Source organism: Nasonia vitripennis, chromosome 1 (genome assembly GCF_009193385.2).
Source record: "Nasonia vitripennis strain AsymCx chromosome 1, Nvit_psr_1.1, whole genome shotgun sequence".
In the NCBI taxonomy this organism is placed as follows: domain Eukaryota; kingdom Metazoa; phylum Arthropoda; class Insecta; order Hymenoptera; family Pteromalidae; genus Nasonia; species Nasonia vitripennis.
The window spans coordinates 7,912,668-7,930,802 of NC_045757.1; the positions used below are offsets into that span (position 1 = coordinate 7,912,668).

At 38.3% G+C, this 18,135-nt stretch overlaps 1 protein-coding gene across 13 annotated transcripts in view; it reads left to right on the forward strand.

The window, feature by feature from the left end:
* The window catches only part of LOC100122115 (protein furry), a 70,156-nt gene that overhangs the window by 27,822 nt on the left and 24,199 nt on the right, over positions 1–18,135 (forward strand). For all 13 annotated transcript variants that reach the window (XR_004344523.1, XM_016988754.3, XM_016988757.3 and 10 more), the window contains 2 exons: positions 9,903–10,193; positions 15,915–16,051. Coding sequence is in view for 12 of the 13 variants with exons in the window: in XM_016988754.3 (XP_016844243.1) it covers positions 9,903–10,193; positions 15,915–16,051 (428 nt within the window). In the remaining variant the exon portion in view is untranslated. The remainder of the gene's footprint in view (positions 1–9,902; positions 10,194–15,914; positions 16,052–18,135) is intronic.

Sequence of the window (18,135 nt, forward strand, 5' to 3'; positions counted from 1 at the left end):
ATAAGCAGTTAGCTCTCGAAGCAGCTAAAAGGCATACATCAATACAGCTTGAGAGATACGTCATTCAAGGTTTAAAAAATCTTCCTATATAGCCCGAGGGAAATTTACCAGAAATGCGGTCTTATAAATCATGATAAGGCAGTAAATTCCGTCTAGCCTATAGAGTTTACGATCGTAACGGATCTACATTTATTCCGAGTGATTTTTACTTTATCGCACACTTCATACACTGGGATCATCGCTTAAATTGCCAATAGATTCGAAAATACTCATCAGCTCATCAATCCATTTCCCTCGATAAAATAGAGTATCGAACAACTTTGGATACGAGTATTGCCGTCCCATAAATCAGCGGCCAGCAGTAGCAGCATCGAATACAGATTCAAGCACTAGTCGCTTCCAAAGTATTTAGAGCAGCGTATCTTTGAAATAGCGCATCCACATTTGTTTAGCTTTCAGTGTCAGGCTCGCGACCGTACATCCGCCAGCGAAAAAGTCGTCTGTGACGTCTGGCAAAGCATACATCCCCCCTCTCTCTCTCTCTCTCTCTCTCTCACTCTCTCTCTCTCTCTCTCTCTCTCTCTCTCTCTCTGTCCCTCCCACTCTCTTATATGCATTTAAAAAAACTTTTTCTCCCATTTTTTCCCCGCCGTATACACGTCAGACAAGTGAGTATTCTCGCTCGCGCTCTTCTGCCACTCCGGTGCCTATTAATAAAACTATATTCCGTACTTTATCCGTTATCGGTGCGCCTCGAGTGCCGCTGGACGCCACTTTTTTTTACTCTCCGGCTGCAGCTTCTGGCGAAATTAATAAACAGCTCGCGGCGATATCAGCGAAATTGATTTTTCGATCACACGCCTCGGCTCCATTGCGCGAGACCATATGCTCTCCTGGGGAAAACCACGTTCAACGCAAACATTACGCGCACTCGCGGCGAGGTGGCTGCGAGAAAGCCGAAAAACATTATTTTCGTCTCTCTGCGCTAATGTGTGCAGGATAAATGTATAACACGAGTCGCATCAGCAGCAGCAGCAACAATCGCCCATTTGTCGGGTGATTTTTATGCGAATTTTTATATGCGCGCGAGGGAGATGCATCAAACCTACGTATGTAAATGTTTGCCGGAACACTTGGGGATGCAACGATGGTGTCTCGCATTTGCAGAAACATCGTTGATCATGAATAAATCGTTGGGGGTAAGGATACGACGTGTTTGCACTTTAAGCGAGCAGACGTGGCTGGACGACAGGAGAGGTGGAAAAACATAGTTGACTTTGTATAGCTGTGTACATTGGTGTGGGATGTTTTGATACATTTGTGTGCTTTGCTAACTTTGAATAATTTGAATTGTGTTAGTATATGATAAACTCGGTATTTTTTGCCATATTCAATGTCGATTCTCTTTCTGTTTCAGGTAAGTTACCAAAATTTTCTGTCTCGATTTTATACAATCATTCCGATTATGTGAGTACTAACTACATGGATATTCATAAATAATTTGTTGTATTAAGATCTCATTTCTAAATTGTTACAATGATTGCCTCCGTCGGATTTCTACGGGAACTTTTCTAGCGCCTCTATATGCGTGGATGCGTTAATCTTAACCCCCTTTTTTACTGGGTAGCATTAAACTATTTGAGTTAGCCACATTAATTTTTATAGTACGTAAAAGGACTCGCAGTCTGACGCAGGAAATGTTAAAAAACGCTAGTCGTATATTAGGCATTTTTTATTAAATTTGCTTTGTATTAGTAGTATTTACTATTAGAGTTCTTACTTTATATCTAAGTAGAAAAAAAGCATCTTAAGGAAATAAAATGTTTTCACGTGTACTACTGCGCTTGTGACAAATAAAATGTATACCACATTTGCCAATATGTGTACAGCTATATAGTGTAGTGTAACGCGTGGGTAAAACGGTACGATATCTGCCACATAATCCTAGAGGGAGGCTAAGAATTATTAAGGGTATATGAAATTCCACAAGTAGTTCCATTTACATACTAAAAGTATGAGCTTATTTTACTTAATTAAAATCTTGGTCGTAGACATTTCAATTATAATTCAAGAGGCAAAATTCTTCCGAAGTCTTTGAAGGCCTCAAGTCTTTGCTCTCACCTACGGCTTCAGATTTAAATGATTGTCGCGGTGAAATTCAGCTGGGGCCTTTGAAAACTCTAATTAACTCATAGCTGATGCAAGAATTGTCAAACTAACATAGAGAATATTCAAATGTTTGCGCTGTTATGCGGCAAGATCGACTTTAATTATATTTTACCAACTTTCAGACTATCTAGCTCGTGTTTACAAAATCTTTGGTTAAGTATTGTTGTACAAGTTGATAATTAAACTTCAAGTTTACATACTTATACTTCGGGCGATTCTGAAAGTTAAGCAATATTGACAACGTTTGATACATTTTAGTGGTAGTTGACAACTGCTGATAAATGCTTTGTTGACGCTGTTTACTACTCACTAGGTCATTGGGCTGCGGCCGGGTACATCAGAAACAAACACTTGTCATTGCTATGCAGCTAGCGTCATCGCATTTCATTTTCTTGTTAATCCAATAACTCGTGGAAATCTAGTCACGCATATCTTGTTTCAAAAAAACTTATTACGCGAGTTCGCATGAAAAAAAAGTTTGCAAACAACTGTCTTCATTGTACGTGTAAATAAGTGGAAATTTTTTCTCCCACGATAAAACAAGCCCCATTCCCATAAACTAACGATCCAGATCAATTTGTCACGCGGCGTATCACATTCGTAACGCTCTCCTGATAGCTTCATCAAAAACTGTATCATCCCCCGCAGGCGTGTGCGCGCGCGCAACATCAAACGCGGCAAATTAAACGACAACTTGGTAAATTAACGCACACGAGCTGGCATGCCCGACGCAGAGGGGATGACATTCGTACAAGACGGCTAACGCCTCCGGGGAATTTCTGAGACGCGCGACAATCTGCATCCTCTGATCTCTCACATCTCCCTCTGCGGTGCGATAAACTGTATCGCGCGTCACGCGTGCATTGTACGTCTCGGTGTATATATCCTGAGGTCTCGATGCTCACGTTTCGGCGATAAACCGTTGGGCTGCGCTATATAGCAGGAAACGTGTATTATTATTTATCGATTCATAGGAGACGCGCTCGAGGACAAGCTCGATTATCTGTTTCCCGCCGGCCGTTCGTCTCTGTCGACCGATCGACTTCTCTGTCCTCTATAGGCGATAACCGATGGTGTTAGGGCGAAAAAAAGACAAAGCGCTTCGAGGACGAATAAAAGTAGATGCAGCCGTGTGGCTTTATTGTAATAATGCGATACTGAGCAATAATTGATTGATTTTTTCTTCATCTCTGGCCTTGTTTCTTTGCTGTATACGTGGGTACATCCTTTTATTATTTGTACACTGTTGAACATAGATATTTTTCTTTCCGAGTAGTCCACTTGGTTTTATGTGCAGCAAAAAGGACATATTCAGCTGAGAAGAGAATGAAGCACGGTGTATGACATACAACTTTTGTTTGAGCCCAAGCATTCTTTGAATGTTGCAAAACGAAAGTAGTAGGAGAGCAAGTTGCATTCTTGCAACTGTTAGAAAGAAAAGAAAAGAATTTCTTCCATAATGAGATTTACATGATTAATTTTTGTATTTCAAAGAAAACATACTTTCTATGCTACTCACGAACCGGTGCAGTATTTACTGCGCGCCATTTCATTCAATTCTCACGTCTTGAATTTGGCTCCTATTATGAAATTAATATGAATTAATTTGTAATCTATACCAAATCACTGGGGAATTAAGTAATGCAGTCAGACAAGTAAATGCTTGTTGTAAAAAAAAATAAAATTGAAAACGCATTAGAACGAGCATATGAGATATAAAAAGTTCGAACAGTAGAGAAGAGAGAAAACATTGAAAAAGAAAAATAAATAGAATGAGGTTGAGTGGGATACGTATAAGAAGGAGGGTAAGAGATTAATTGATTGATCCTCATTTTCTGCTCAATGACGTGATACTATTATAACTTGCGATGATGCGATACATCATAACACTCTGGTGATACACAACACAAGAAATATGCGATATCCATCTATTTCTTCGTGTAACATCATGAACAATGATAATAAAATATTTTGTTTTATCGTAAGTGTTGGTTCTAAAATAATATACCATCTGATATAACAATGGTTAACATCATTTTTTGCTGAGGGCTTTCATTGTTATCAAAGCTTAAGATTTTTAACATGGTTTAAAAAATTCAGGATAAGCAAATGTTGATAAGATAGTATCGGATAGTATGACGATCATGTTAAACTTTGCATTTTTTGCCGTATCGTCGATACAGTCTTTAAATTTCATAAACAGTTTTTAATAAATCCCTTGTAAATATTTGTGCGCATTTTCGATCAGAATATAGCTCTTGTGCATTACAACGTCAATCAAATATATTTATATTATACTGAAACCGCACGTATGCATTGGCTAGGAGGCCACGTTTCTCTGTTTATTTATTTATATATATATATATATATGCACCTTTTGAGTTTAGTGGGGATTTGTAAAATTATGATTAATTCCAAATTCAGTCAGAAATTACGATCGGTATGGCAGGCACAGTTCACCATTAAACATCAAAAGGGTTTTTTAATGTCCTTGTTTCGTATACAATCGACGATGCGTGAATGAAATAGTTCTCGGTTAGAAGCTCTGTATTCGATTATTTTTGGCATTCGGTGCGCAGCAACAATCGTCAAAAACTTTCATTCTCCCCCTGGTAGAAATCGATATCAGTTTAAAGCTACAACATACCACGTATTACTAGAGATAGGCGAAAAATAGGTCCATTTTTCGACCAGCGATGAAACGCTTTTTCAAACATTTTTTACGCATTTATTGGAGTAAGAATAGAGTCGTACCGTATTACAAGGAATTTTCAAGCTTGTAAAAATAGATTTCATTGTCTAAAGCAAAGCACAGGTGATAGCTAGTTGATGGCTACGATAGTACTAAGCAAAATAAGTCGGGTCAAAAAAGTGAAAAAATAAGAAAATCACGAATATCTTATGTCGTGCTTGTATAACTCTAATTGACTGTTAATTGTTTAAACCGTTTGGAAATCGATTAAAATCCGTAAGCCTCTTTGAAATTAGTGTACGACACAAGGAATAATATCAGTACGAAAGATTTAAGGTTATGTTCATTCCAACAAATGCTCAAGAAATGGGAGAAAAAGCGTTTCATCACAAGTTATGACTAGGCTATTTCTCATAGCCATTTCATAGTTTACAGCCCATTTTAAATTTTCGAATTTCTACCAGGGAAGCTGCAGTGATTTACTTGCGTTTACCACGCATGTAACATTCACTTTCGTGTTCTACGATACTTAAACTTCCCTGAAATACTTCAACAAAAGTTCAAACGAAAATAAACGTATTATATAATAATGTGAAGTTCACTTAGTAATAAGTCATACGAATTTCGCGTCATGGAAGGCGTGAGAGATTTTTTGCATGGAAATCGTTATTCAAAACCTTTCTTCAACGGAAACTCCCACTAAGCGTGTTAATACCGAGCTTTTCATATCTAACCTCAAATTGCAATATCCCACGTGTAACTGGATTCCAGTTTTTTCCTAACTATTATGAGAAGTTACTATTAAGCATACTCAATCTAAGAAAAAGCGTTACTTTTTGTAACAACCCTGGTAGAAATTACCCTAAGAGCTGGCCATTTATTAGGTAATAACTAGGTTAAATCCTAAGAACTGGTCAGTTAAGACCAGTTAATTAAGACCCTAAGAACTTGCTAGTTACTAGGATTCCGTTTCTACCAGGGAAGTATGTTGACATAAAGCCACATAATATACAGAGCTAAATATTTTCAGCAGCTCCGGGGTCGCCAATTACGATTCATTCAAATTATTGCACCACTAAACCCATACTGACAAGTGCACGTCGAATCCGATAATAACTCGTTATAGCAACAGCATCGGCCCGAGGACTGTATACATAACGATGATAGACCGTTCAACGGATGACTCGCCAGCTGAAAGTCGCTCGATATTCCCCAGCATTCGTCGCAGCGGCAATCAGCCGGAACATTTTTCTCACTCCTCCGGATAGTAGTAGGAGACGACGGATAAAGAAGGCTCCCAGACGGCGCCCGAGTTATTTCTGACGTCCTGCAGTACTACCCCCATATAGCCGTGACGTTATACGAAGAAAGATTCTATATCCGCGGGAAGTCGGCCGATCGGGATAAAGAAAGGAGTCCTAATCCGACTCCATCAGCCAGGGGGCATGCGCGCACGAGAGACCGTACAGACGCGCTTATGACTCGTAAAATCGGCAAAAGCGGGTCCGAGAGAGAGAGAGAGAGAGAGAGAGAGAGAGAGAGAGAGAGAGAGAGAGAGACAGACAGAGAGAGAGAGAGAGACGCGTCGTACTTTTTCTCCCGCGTGTATAAAGTCGCCGCGTCAAGGGGTCGTTAGATCGTTTGCATTGATGGCTTCTAAATGGGGAAGGACGATCGTTTGCCCTCCTTCCCGCATTTCGCCGGCCGTATCGATCGTTATCGTTGCGTTATTTTTGAGTGCGGAGAGAACGCGCTTGATTGAGAGTCCAGTATCCTGGCATGATTGTTGAGTCCAGTTTTTTTTTTTTTTTTTTTTAATAAACTATGCATTTGCGTACAGCTGTTGTAGTATCCTTTGTTTTTCATTTTTCTATACGTTTCGAACAGCTGCCGCGTAAAAATCGTGGATGAATTGAGTGCTTTAAAACTATTGCGCGATAAAACAAATTGGCTTTTTTTTGAAGGGCTTTGTTAGTGCGGAGCGAAAGGGAATATTACAAGATCGCATGGTGGAACGCGAAAAAAATTTTGCTCGATATGCCACGTGATTTTTTTTTTGAACCTATCGCTTTCTTTTCAAATAAAAGCATCGGAAGCATGAAAAGCTTTTGATTTTCTTAGATTGACAGGTGATATTGCTAGTAATTACTTCCGTTTTCATAAATAAAGATCATACATTATTTGCTTTAATGATTTATAGTGCTTGAAACTTTTCTATTAGACCTATATAATATAGAGGTTTCAGCGATTGCTGTCCAAGCAAAAAGCTGTGTGCTTTTAAGATAAGAGGTCCGACTTAGCTTTCAATTACGGCGAGTCTTATCACTTTTAAGCTCCAGGTGCATCTCAGCGTCTTAGCACACACCCATCAGCAGCCGTAGAAATTAATTTGAGTCAACAACGATTTTCGTATCTTACTAAGTGAACTTCACGTTATTATATAATACGTTTATTTTCGTTTGATCTTTTCTTGAAGTATTTCAGGGAAGTTTAAGTATCGTAGAACACGAAAGTGAATGTTACATGCGTGGTAAACGCAATTAAATCACTGCAGCTTTATACCACAGCAATCTCTTACTAATGTTACGTTGTTAAACATAGTAGCCCACGGCAGCGACTTTGCTTAAATAAACTCCAGAGATCCTGTACGTTAGTTATGCTATCGATATTCCTTGAAAAAACGTTGATTAACTTTTCTTCATTATTAGCTTTGCGCTCATCCGGTAGCTACAGTGATCCATGTCTAGCTGCAGGCAGACCTCGAGACTTCCTAGGTGAAGAACTCGGTGTACGTTTCTTTCGCATACCTGAATTTCAATCATCGACTGTGGATTTTAAAATTATAAAACGACAGGCTTTTTTAAATATCACCTTTACGAAATATTCACAGAGAGTAAAATTATTGATATCATCGTTTTGAATAAAAACGAACTATTTTATCACACTGGCTGGACACACACTATTCGTGTAATACGCTGCCCGCCTTTTTCTCGCAATATTTTGATGAATTAAATCGCACGTTTTTGCACGGCGCCGTTTATTTTAATAACTATATGCGCATCGCGAACTTTAAGCCTCAGTGCATATCGCGCGAAAAGAAAAATTATTTACGGCCTGGAAAGATATTATAATATAATTTTGCGGGATAATAAATAAAATTACTTGGTACAGGAACGCTCGAGTCACTGTCGCCAACGTTTATTAAAATGTTATATTACGCAAGATGAAGCTGTGCAGAACATTTGTACTATTTATATCATTTCACAAGATGCAAATAAATTTTAAATAATGTACGCATGTCATCAGGAAGTGCACAACAAAAGTGAAAGCTTATAAAAATTATTCGATCTCTACTTCATCTATACTTCCTTCAATTAATCCATCGGAATCAAAAGAAGGTGTCGCTTATCACTCTTTCTAAAATTTCAACAATTTTGGTATAACGCTTGGTACGAAGCATTCTTGCAGAAAACATGCCAACCTTTGTTTTTTGGACACGTATCCGTACTTCGCGCTTTGCGAGAGCTCTGAATATTTTAAATTTTCTCGCGAAACACGGAATTCCCAGCGGTCACGGCTTCGTTTTAAGCTCGCCTCCCACCAGTCGACTACTGCGTCACTGAACAAGCTTTATATGGTATGATAAAAAGACCCACCTGGCTGAAAGGATGTTTAATTTCGTAGACTCTGGTGGTTCGGATAAAGATGCGTCTGCCCATTGCGATTTTTTAATTTTTGGATTGCTTGAAAATTTCCTAAACTCGAAAACGAAATATCACTCCTCAGTCATAAATGAAAATATGAAAAATTGCAAATCAATGCATCGGTGTGCAAGTGCATTCGTGGATTTACATTCGCATATCTGAACGATTTGTATGTGCATATACCTAATCTCAAATTAACCTCCTTCTACATATATATGTATACTTCTCTCTAATACTGCTAAACATTATTAGAATCATGTTCAAGTTTCGTTTACATAATTTGAATAACGTATATACGATTATGTAAAAAGAACGAAATCGAGGCTTGAGATAGCTCTCGACGACTGAAAGTGAACTCACATCAGTGAACATCGAACGCTGTGCAGCTTTAGAGAACGCGTACTGTAACTCACTGGTCAAATATTTCCATTCACAACATCTGGGATGCCAGAAATAATCCGCGCGTTCTGCTTCGCCTCGACCACGTGTTGTTACTATTCTAATATGGAACAATCCGTAGAGTCGAAATTAAGACAGACAGGCGTAAAAGCGGTTTATTGAGACAAAGAGTCCGATGAAGAATTTTAATCACAATAATTAAACGTTTACGAATGGAATCAGTTTCCCGGGTTAATCCGGCGGTAGCGTAGAAAATACTGGGATAATGTTGGGCCGTGAAAAGTTAATTGTCGCAATGAAAAGGACCGTAACTTTTCGCTCTCCGATGGGAATCAGTGTTGCTTTTTAGTACTTATTTTTTGCAGTTACAATGATTCGCTGCGTACTTAAACGAGGTGGAAAGAGTTGGTTAGATTTTCAGGATTATTAACCTATTTCTTTTTTTATTTTTTTTTATTTTATTATTTACTTTCATCACCGGGATGATTTATTTCTCTTTTAGTTATCAATTGAACGGCGAACGAGGCAGAGATTGTACAGAAAAAGAATGATTAAATAAATGTTGACATGGGATACGCTATCAATTAATTGAATGTCCTCATTAATTACGTAATCAATCAATAAATTTTATAGCACATTGAGCTGATGAGTATTTGAAGTAGTCAATTATCTTCATCGCGCTAACTGTCGTAGACGACAAAAGCTCATTATCGTCTCCATTGTTCTTATACGATTTGCTCGTAACGTACGTCCTGCGCATCTATTCATTGAACTTGGTTTAGCAAAATCCAACTGGTCGCAATTCTCCCTTGCAAAATATTTTGCACATTATTAACGTAAAATGCAAACAAAATAATAAATAACTCTTCACACAGAGATTCTTCAATACGTCTTGTTTACACTCGACTAAACCTCGAATCTTCTTCCCTCTGTTTCAGGTCAAGAAGATCCAGCATCGACAACGGCCGGCGGTACATCGACGACAACAACAATCATCACCACAACCAGTAACACGAGTACAACGAGTTCGTCGGCAGTGGCGGTAGCTATCTCCCAATCGAACATATCTTCAACCGGTCAACAGCAGCAGCGAGTAGAGCGCGAAAAGGATAGAGAGCGCGCAGGGACTCTCGACGCCCTTCTAAGCGCGAGCTACTGCCGAAACCAGAAGTACTTGTCAAGACAACTTGCCCAGTTGCATCCCGAGCTCACTATGCCTATGTTCAGCGGTAAGCCACTGACCTAATGACTTTCTCTTATTGTACCTGGGGATGTTATTGTTCTCTCGAGAGCATTGTGAAGTGAGAGAAGTTGCCGTGTCTTTATGAAGCGGTTTTAATCATATCTGGTTGATGGCTTCTTGACTTCTGCACAGCGAAAGCATGAAGCTAGAAAAGAAAAACAAACACTATATATATATATATATATATATATATATATATATATATATATATATATTCTAAAGCTAAATTAAAAAGTTGCTGCATACAAGGACGGTAGTAAAAAATACATCCCGCGGCATTACGTCGGCTTCGTGGGCTCTATAAAAAGCTAAAAGCATTTGTCGATCATCAGCAGTCAACCCTGCGACGAAATCAATTTTCACGACACCAATACAGCCGCAATTCGCCGATAAATTTTGAATACAGCTCCTGCTGCAGAATACGCGAATAACCAAGACACTCTCCCTATATCCGTGGTAGTTTTCGTGCCCGAGACGACTCGTATAAAGCCACCTCGTACACAGCTTCTTCTTTCCTACCGCTAGGACTTTTGATCGTTCACACGCAATAAATTCATAGAAGGGCTAATGCTCGCCCGCTCCACTCTTAATTACTTTTCCTCGCGCGCGCTTTTTTAGCGTCGTTTTTTCGAGCTCTTCTGGTGGTTGCTTTCATTTTCCCTTTGAGAATTCTTTATTGCGAAAGGTCTGCCGCTGTAACTGAGATAAAGAAGAGATTTCTTAAGATTATTTTTTTCCAAAGCTATACCATCATTTTTGAAAAATTTGAATTGCTTTGTAAAAATATAAGTATAATAACTTTGAAAAGAAATGCTTTGGTTTGTAAAGTATACGCATGTATAGAATCGCGTTTACCATACCGCTATTTCACTTTCGTTTGCCTGTACGTTCATCGGAAAATTTGAATTGTATATACGCAACGTCAATTTTAATGTCAGAACGTCCAGCTCGTATGTATTCATGGGAAACGCGACAAACAGAAAAATGCACGCGTCTGGCCTACTCCATTATGCTTTTACAGCCTCGCTTTATTTCTCTAACGCCGTGTATAGCCTGTACCTGCGTTATATATATATATATATATATATATATATATATATATATATATATATATGTGTGTGTGTGTGTGTGTGTGTGTGCGTGTGTGACTAAAATCGAGTCACATCAGGTTTGAAGCGCTGCATGGCTTTCTGCGTTAAGTGGCTTTGCTGTCACTGGCTTCGCTTTTATCAATTTCGTTGGATATTTACAATTGAAAAAAATTTTTTTGAAACAACTAAAATGTCCATTGATGTACAGATACTGTTGAATTATGCTTGATATGGAATGCTGGGCTCTAGATTGGAAGCTTGTGCATTTTGAAGCGTGAATATACACCCGACTGCGTCATATCGAACAATAGCAATGGTTGTTATTTATACTGCAAAAGACATACTGAGCTCTGTGCAAATCTGCTCCTTCGCTTGATCATAAGGTTTTTTTCTTTTGCTCCGTTAAACAAATTATTTACGTCCACATTTCCGCGCAGATTTTCAAAACATAATTGATCTCGAATTCGATCGCAGTCAGCCGTATCTTTCCTTGAGAACTCGTAAAGGAGAAAAGGCATCGTGAACATTGTTGATTATCAGCAACAGTCAGCAGTCTCTATGTGATTTAATATTTACCTTCACGCTCGGACAGCCGCAAGCGTTGAATTGTTACAAACCGCAGCCACTTGAACATGTGTCATATGGTTGGCAGCTTTATACACATCGCTGCCGCACTCGCACGATCCTTTTTTCGGACGGCCAACCCTTTCCTCCGTCGCGCTTGTTTGCTCACATCATCGTCGCGTCCATTAATAACTCGGGACACCGATTCCAAGCCCGGCTTTTCTCTCTGCGCTCTCGTTCACTCTGCACTGCCTATTATTAGGTGTCCAGCCTGCGGTGTGTACTACGCGCGAGCGCATAGTATTATGGTCTCGCGGCCTCGTTTCTTCTGCGCTCTCGCGGTTTCTGTCTTTATCAATTTTCGCTACACGTGCGCGCGTCAGAAAATTCGCCTAAGCGCGCTCGAATGAAGATATGTTCATTATTGTAGCATTTATTAAACGCGAGAGAGTGAGTGAAAGGGGAAACGTCGACGCCTGACTTCCTGCTTCCCCGGATTTGGAAATGTTGATGCGAGTCGAAGTTGCGGACTGAGGATGATTTGTGAAAGAGATGTTTGCGGAAACTGTGATGAATGAGACTGGTTATTGTATTTGCTTCCTGCTACGAGATGTGCTCTTTCTTCTCAAGTCAAAGTTTATCTTATGTGTAAAATTTACACGTTTTCACGTGGCTATAAAAATTAATTCATCACGCAATTTATAATGAAATGTCAAAACAATTGGGTCGGAAAATGTTTCTATTAATTATTGATGAGGTTTCCAGTGTAAAATAATCAACGTGTATTTTGCGAATAAATATTAATAACTCGTTAATAACACGCGAGCATTTTTGATCGAAAACCGTTGGTAACTCTGTGAAATTGAACAAATCTCTCCGCGTTTTATAATATAAATTTATACGCCCTTCGAATATAAAAACAAACTCATAAAACTTGAACGCGAGTCTGAACTTTATGCCGAAGCTTATGGGGTCGAGTGTGCCACATACGTCACCTAAAAGCAAAGTTATAGTAAACATAGAGGAAAAGAAGTTATTTGTCCAATACCCGCTGCATATGCGCGTGGAATGGAAAATTTTGATGGATCCTCTATATTCGATCCATATTATTAAATTTCGTGCTGGTATTTTACGACTTATACCGAGCGTAAAAGAAAATGTTTCACATTCACGGTTCGATTTATGAATAATCGAACAAAAAAAAGAGGAAAATGCATAGCTTTTGATACACTCAAAATACCGAAATTTCTCCTAAAGCTTTTAATAACTACGAATTAAAAAAAAACACGCCAAAATCTAATAATCGATATCTCATCAAATCCCGCATTTTACATCATCCGCATAGACTCATCTCACCCACGCTTCCTCGTGCACGGCATAACGAGACAATGCTGCGTAGTGCGCACACAAGCGGCCTGATCACTTCCAAGAATTTAAGTATTTCAATCCTTTGCAAACTACAATTCAAACGTTATAAAAGCTGATACTCGCACACGAGGACGTCTAATGTCGTAGGGATACGCGAACAACGAAGAGATGGCTCATCGAGATGCGAGCGAGTAAGCTCACGTCTGAAGTGTAATTCACGGAAACTGCTTTGTGACGCATATGGAACTGTAAAAAGTGCAGCTGCACCCAAAGATGGAAACGCGTGAAATGTTGCGCGCCTTTGAACTTTTCAACGACTAGCTTTTTCTTGAGAAAAATGGGACTTGAAAGAGTAGTTGCGCTCGCGCTTATTAGCGCGTGTACTGGTATATACGTTTTGTTATGTTCAAAATGAAATTTTGCCTGATTTTTATTATTATGCATGTGTGCAATATTAATGATGATGCGCATACGCGTGAAAATACAAAAACGCAATCTACATTTTTTTAAGCTTGATATGCCAGCTGGGCTACATAAACTTTTAAAAACTTAACGGATTTGCTCCCATAGTGGCACTTTATTATCTATTAACGAGATCAGTATACGAACTATCGAGCTTTCCCTGTCTAATGGACTCTAAAAGCAAAATAAGCCAATATAACCGGGCGAACGGTGCGTCTGCGCATCAACACTCATTAAAACATTGTTATCGCAAGAAAAAACCCGCGAGGTCGTAAAAAAGGGCTCTGATCCATTCGATATTACACCAGCCCACTCGTAAATTCTACATGAGGCGTTCTTTTAAGCTGCTAAATAGGCAGCGCAGCTCTAAAGCTCGTCGTCAATATCTTGGGAAATATTTATACAACAGCAATTACTTAAAAATTCGCGAAACGCAACTATTCGTATAAGATCTGTTCTATTAAATGGGAAAGAAGCAGGATATTATAGGCGTCCCAAAAATAAATATCAAGGCGAAAAAGCTCGAGATTCGTTGGCCGTCAAACTTTTAGCCGAAAACTGGTGTAGGTCACGCGCAGAGAGGATCATTAATAAGACCGGTTTCTGCATATCTACGTCAAAAGTGTATGCAACGCAGATAATAAGTATAGCGCTTTGAAAAAGTCTGCCTGCGCTGTACATGTTCGGGCGATGTTGAGCTTTTCTCAGCTATAGTCATACTTTTTATCGCGCCAACTCTTTTCAAGCTAGCTAGTTGTATACTTCCCGCTGCATTTGCTGTTCTAGCTCTCGCACATGCACTCAATAACCTAGCAACTCAGGCCGTTGCTCGTAAAAAATGTGCCGTGTAATTCTTGAAATCAGCACTTTGTAAATTAATTGGAAAAAGCGCAACACTTACAGTTGTTAGAGAAATATGCTGGAAAATATGATTTTAATTAATTTTATACCACTCTAACCTCAAAATCACAACTTTAATGTGAATTTTCGGCTCTCGTGGTATAAAATATCGTATGTAACTTGTACATAAAGACTGCATTTTTTGAAAATGCAGTCTTTCTGTACCCGTTGCATAATATACTATTTAATATATATGTAATGAGATTTATACAAGGTAATACCTACCCTGGTAGAATCGGTAACCCATTTAGTGGTCAGTTCTTGGAATGAAATATAAGACATAGGCAGTTTTCTTTGCCATTTCTTAGGCAGAATGTAACGCTTTTTCTCCAACTTAATGGGCAGTTCTTGGATTCAATCTGCTTACCTTGTTCTTAAGTACAAACTGCCCATTATAGTTGGTCGAGTATAACACAGCTGGGTTACACGTGTTTATTACAGTTTGAGGTTAGAATTGGAAAATGGTATCTAGCAGGCTTGGATTCGAGTTTTTAGTTTAAAGGAAAGTATAGAATAATTGTTTGCATCAGAAAAAATTCTGTCTGACCGGAGACTTGAACCCACACCCTGCACGCTGGCGTTGCACGATGCCAAATAAGTACGGCCGTGCATCTTAGCCGACTGAGCCACGCAGACGTTGTTCCACACAAGCCCTACGAGCTTCGGCATATGCTTGAATTATTCAAATTATTCAGCTTACGCCTAAATATTAATAATTTTGTATTTTACATCCGAAAAATTAATTGATTTATTGATATTTTCACGAAATATAATTCTCAGCCATAAAAAATTCCCAAGATATCGCTATTTTTAGGAAATTTAAAATGTCCAGTTTTTTCACATTTTACTTAGCCAGTTTTTGCCTTTACGGCCATTTTAAATGGGTGATTTTCTACCAGGGTATAGTACGCGGAGTTAATTGCCTCGATTGTAATTTTCGAAAAAAGTGGATTCTTCATTTATAGGGATTAATTTGGAATTATTCCGAGAGAAATAAAATATAGAATTCGTAAGCTAAAAATGCTCCTCTCACAAGGTGATGATGGACGATTGAAAAGTAAAAAGGGACGCCAGCTTTATTCAGAGTTAATTTTCCATTGATGTCGCAGCGCTCTGAAAAAAATTCACTCGATTCCGGTATTTGAACAGAACCTTTTTGAAAACTTCTTGTGGCAAAAGTTTATGCATCCAACTTCGTTCATCCATACGTGTATGAATAAAAGATCCAATCCGTGAATTTAAAAATCGCAGACTTTTCGAAATCCAATAATATTAAAGAGATCTAATTATATACGTGATTTCCTTTTCTTTCTGCATTTCAGAGATAACCCATAGGTTTCAGACAGCTCGTCGGGAGGTCCGACAGCTGCTGCTCCAGTACCTGCTGCCCTGGCTGCACAACATGGAGCTCGTCGATCCGAACGTACCACCACCCTCGAATCCTCTCAGTTACTATCAGGTAAGAGCAGTCTTATTTTTACGTCTGACTCGTATAAGATTTTATAACGTCGCTTTACGTGAAATCGAAGCCGAATGACTTTTTTGCGAGGGGCGCCTGATTTATGCGAGATTCTTTGCCTCGCATACGCACACACATACATACATACGTGATGCATGCGCCTTGACGAGGGTATTTGCATGTATCGCGCAGAAATAAACGTTGCGTGTGCGGTGCGGACTTTACTAGAAACGTGAGTATGCTTCGAATTCTGTGATCAACGGATAGGGATTTTTTTACAGCTGCGTTTTTTATTTTAAAATTTTCATTATAGTATGAAAAATACTTTTATCAACTTTTTCAGCAAATAATTTAAAGTTTTCAAGTCTTTTTTATCCCGAACTTTGCTTACATTGACTGAATTTTACTTCTAGCTTTAGAATGATTCTAAACATACAAACGAACATATAAATTTTTGGTATATGTAGCGTTATATTATTCCTTTTATTGACCCAAAATGCTGCCTGGCACTAAAATTTTCCTCCGTCGCAGCTTAAATTTCTCAAATAGCCCTACTAAAAATTATACCCTCATCGTACTTCAACTAACGAGAAAAGCCTCAAATTTTGCCCTATAACTCCTTAAATAATTCATCAGTATCACTCAATAGAAGCATAGGCCGAGGCGGTAGCCGCCCGCAAGTTTTAATTACAACCCTGTCTACGCTCAAAGCTTTTTTCCACGCCCGCGTGATAATTAAAATGCCAATAAGCTACCGAGGAATAATTAGTTTCCTAGGATTAGCTGACAAAAAAAGAGAATTGGCACTCGTTCATAAACGTTGCCAACACTGTCAGTCTCATAACGCGGTATCAGTAGTGTTTGAAGTTAATTGATCCGTTTGATAGAATTGTTTTATTCTGCGAACGATAGCTGCGATCGATTGACTGAAAGAAGAGCTAAAATGAAAAGTAATTTCGATATTAGATTTTAAAAATTGAAAATTTGTTGGAAATTCGTTAAAACTAACCGGCGTACCTCCGACAGCAAAACTTTTCGAATATTATGTATGCAATATCTAGTATAAATTAGCTGCGTAATAAATCTTATTTAAATCTCTCTCTTGAATCTTTCCAGCAGAAGTTTTCTTAGCAAATCTCATAGCAATATTAACTTATTTTATCAATTTCAATTTGATTTTTGATAAAAAGTCGACTAGAAATGCTGATAAATCAAATAGTCCATAGATTTTCATTGTCGTTCGATTACCAAGTGATTTCTTTACCGCATCTGTGCTACATACACACCACTACTTCTATTGACAATATTGCGATTTTTTGAGTACAAATTTTTCAATCAGAAAAAGTGATTTGCTATTGAAGTGCGCGGTGTCGTTCTGGGTTACGCAGCTTGCCTGACTATATCTAAGTTAAGAGTCGTATTGGACGTCACGCAATAAATCGCAAAGCTCTTAGCATTATTAATAGCCCTTTTTTAATATAAGCTTGTGTATATAGAACGAGAATTTATATGGAATGAGACGGGTAGAGCAATGTAAAGAAGTAAGATTTACTGCAATACGTTGCAATCGATGCAATTGTATACGTATGCGACATTTTTTATTTTGGAGAGGATTCTGATGTAGGACAAGCCAAGCAATTATTGGAATTGCTGTACATTCAATTTTTTTTTCAAACGTAAAAAATACTTGTCCGGGAAAATTTATTTTTACGAATTTATAAATGCACAATGTATTCGTATGTACATACTAATCGGAAGCTAGTGGTGTTCTTATTGCATACAAATTTATCTTCAATTTTTGTATGCTTAAGTATATTTTTGATGTGTAGCGTTCAAGTTTTGAGTTATGAGTGAATTCTTGCAATCGATTTAGAACTCGTAAAATTCCAACCAAAGTATGCCTATTTCAGGGTTTAATGCTCACATTAATTTAATAGTCTATCAAAGAAAATATAGAACAGTAGTTGATGCTCTTACTCTTCTGTAACTGTTTAAAATCTTTAGTAGAGAGCTTTAACGAAGATTTTCATTTAGATAATAAAGGTTCAAAATCGATATCTTTGAAATAAACTGGTCTCAGTGAA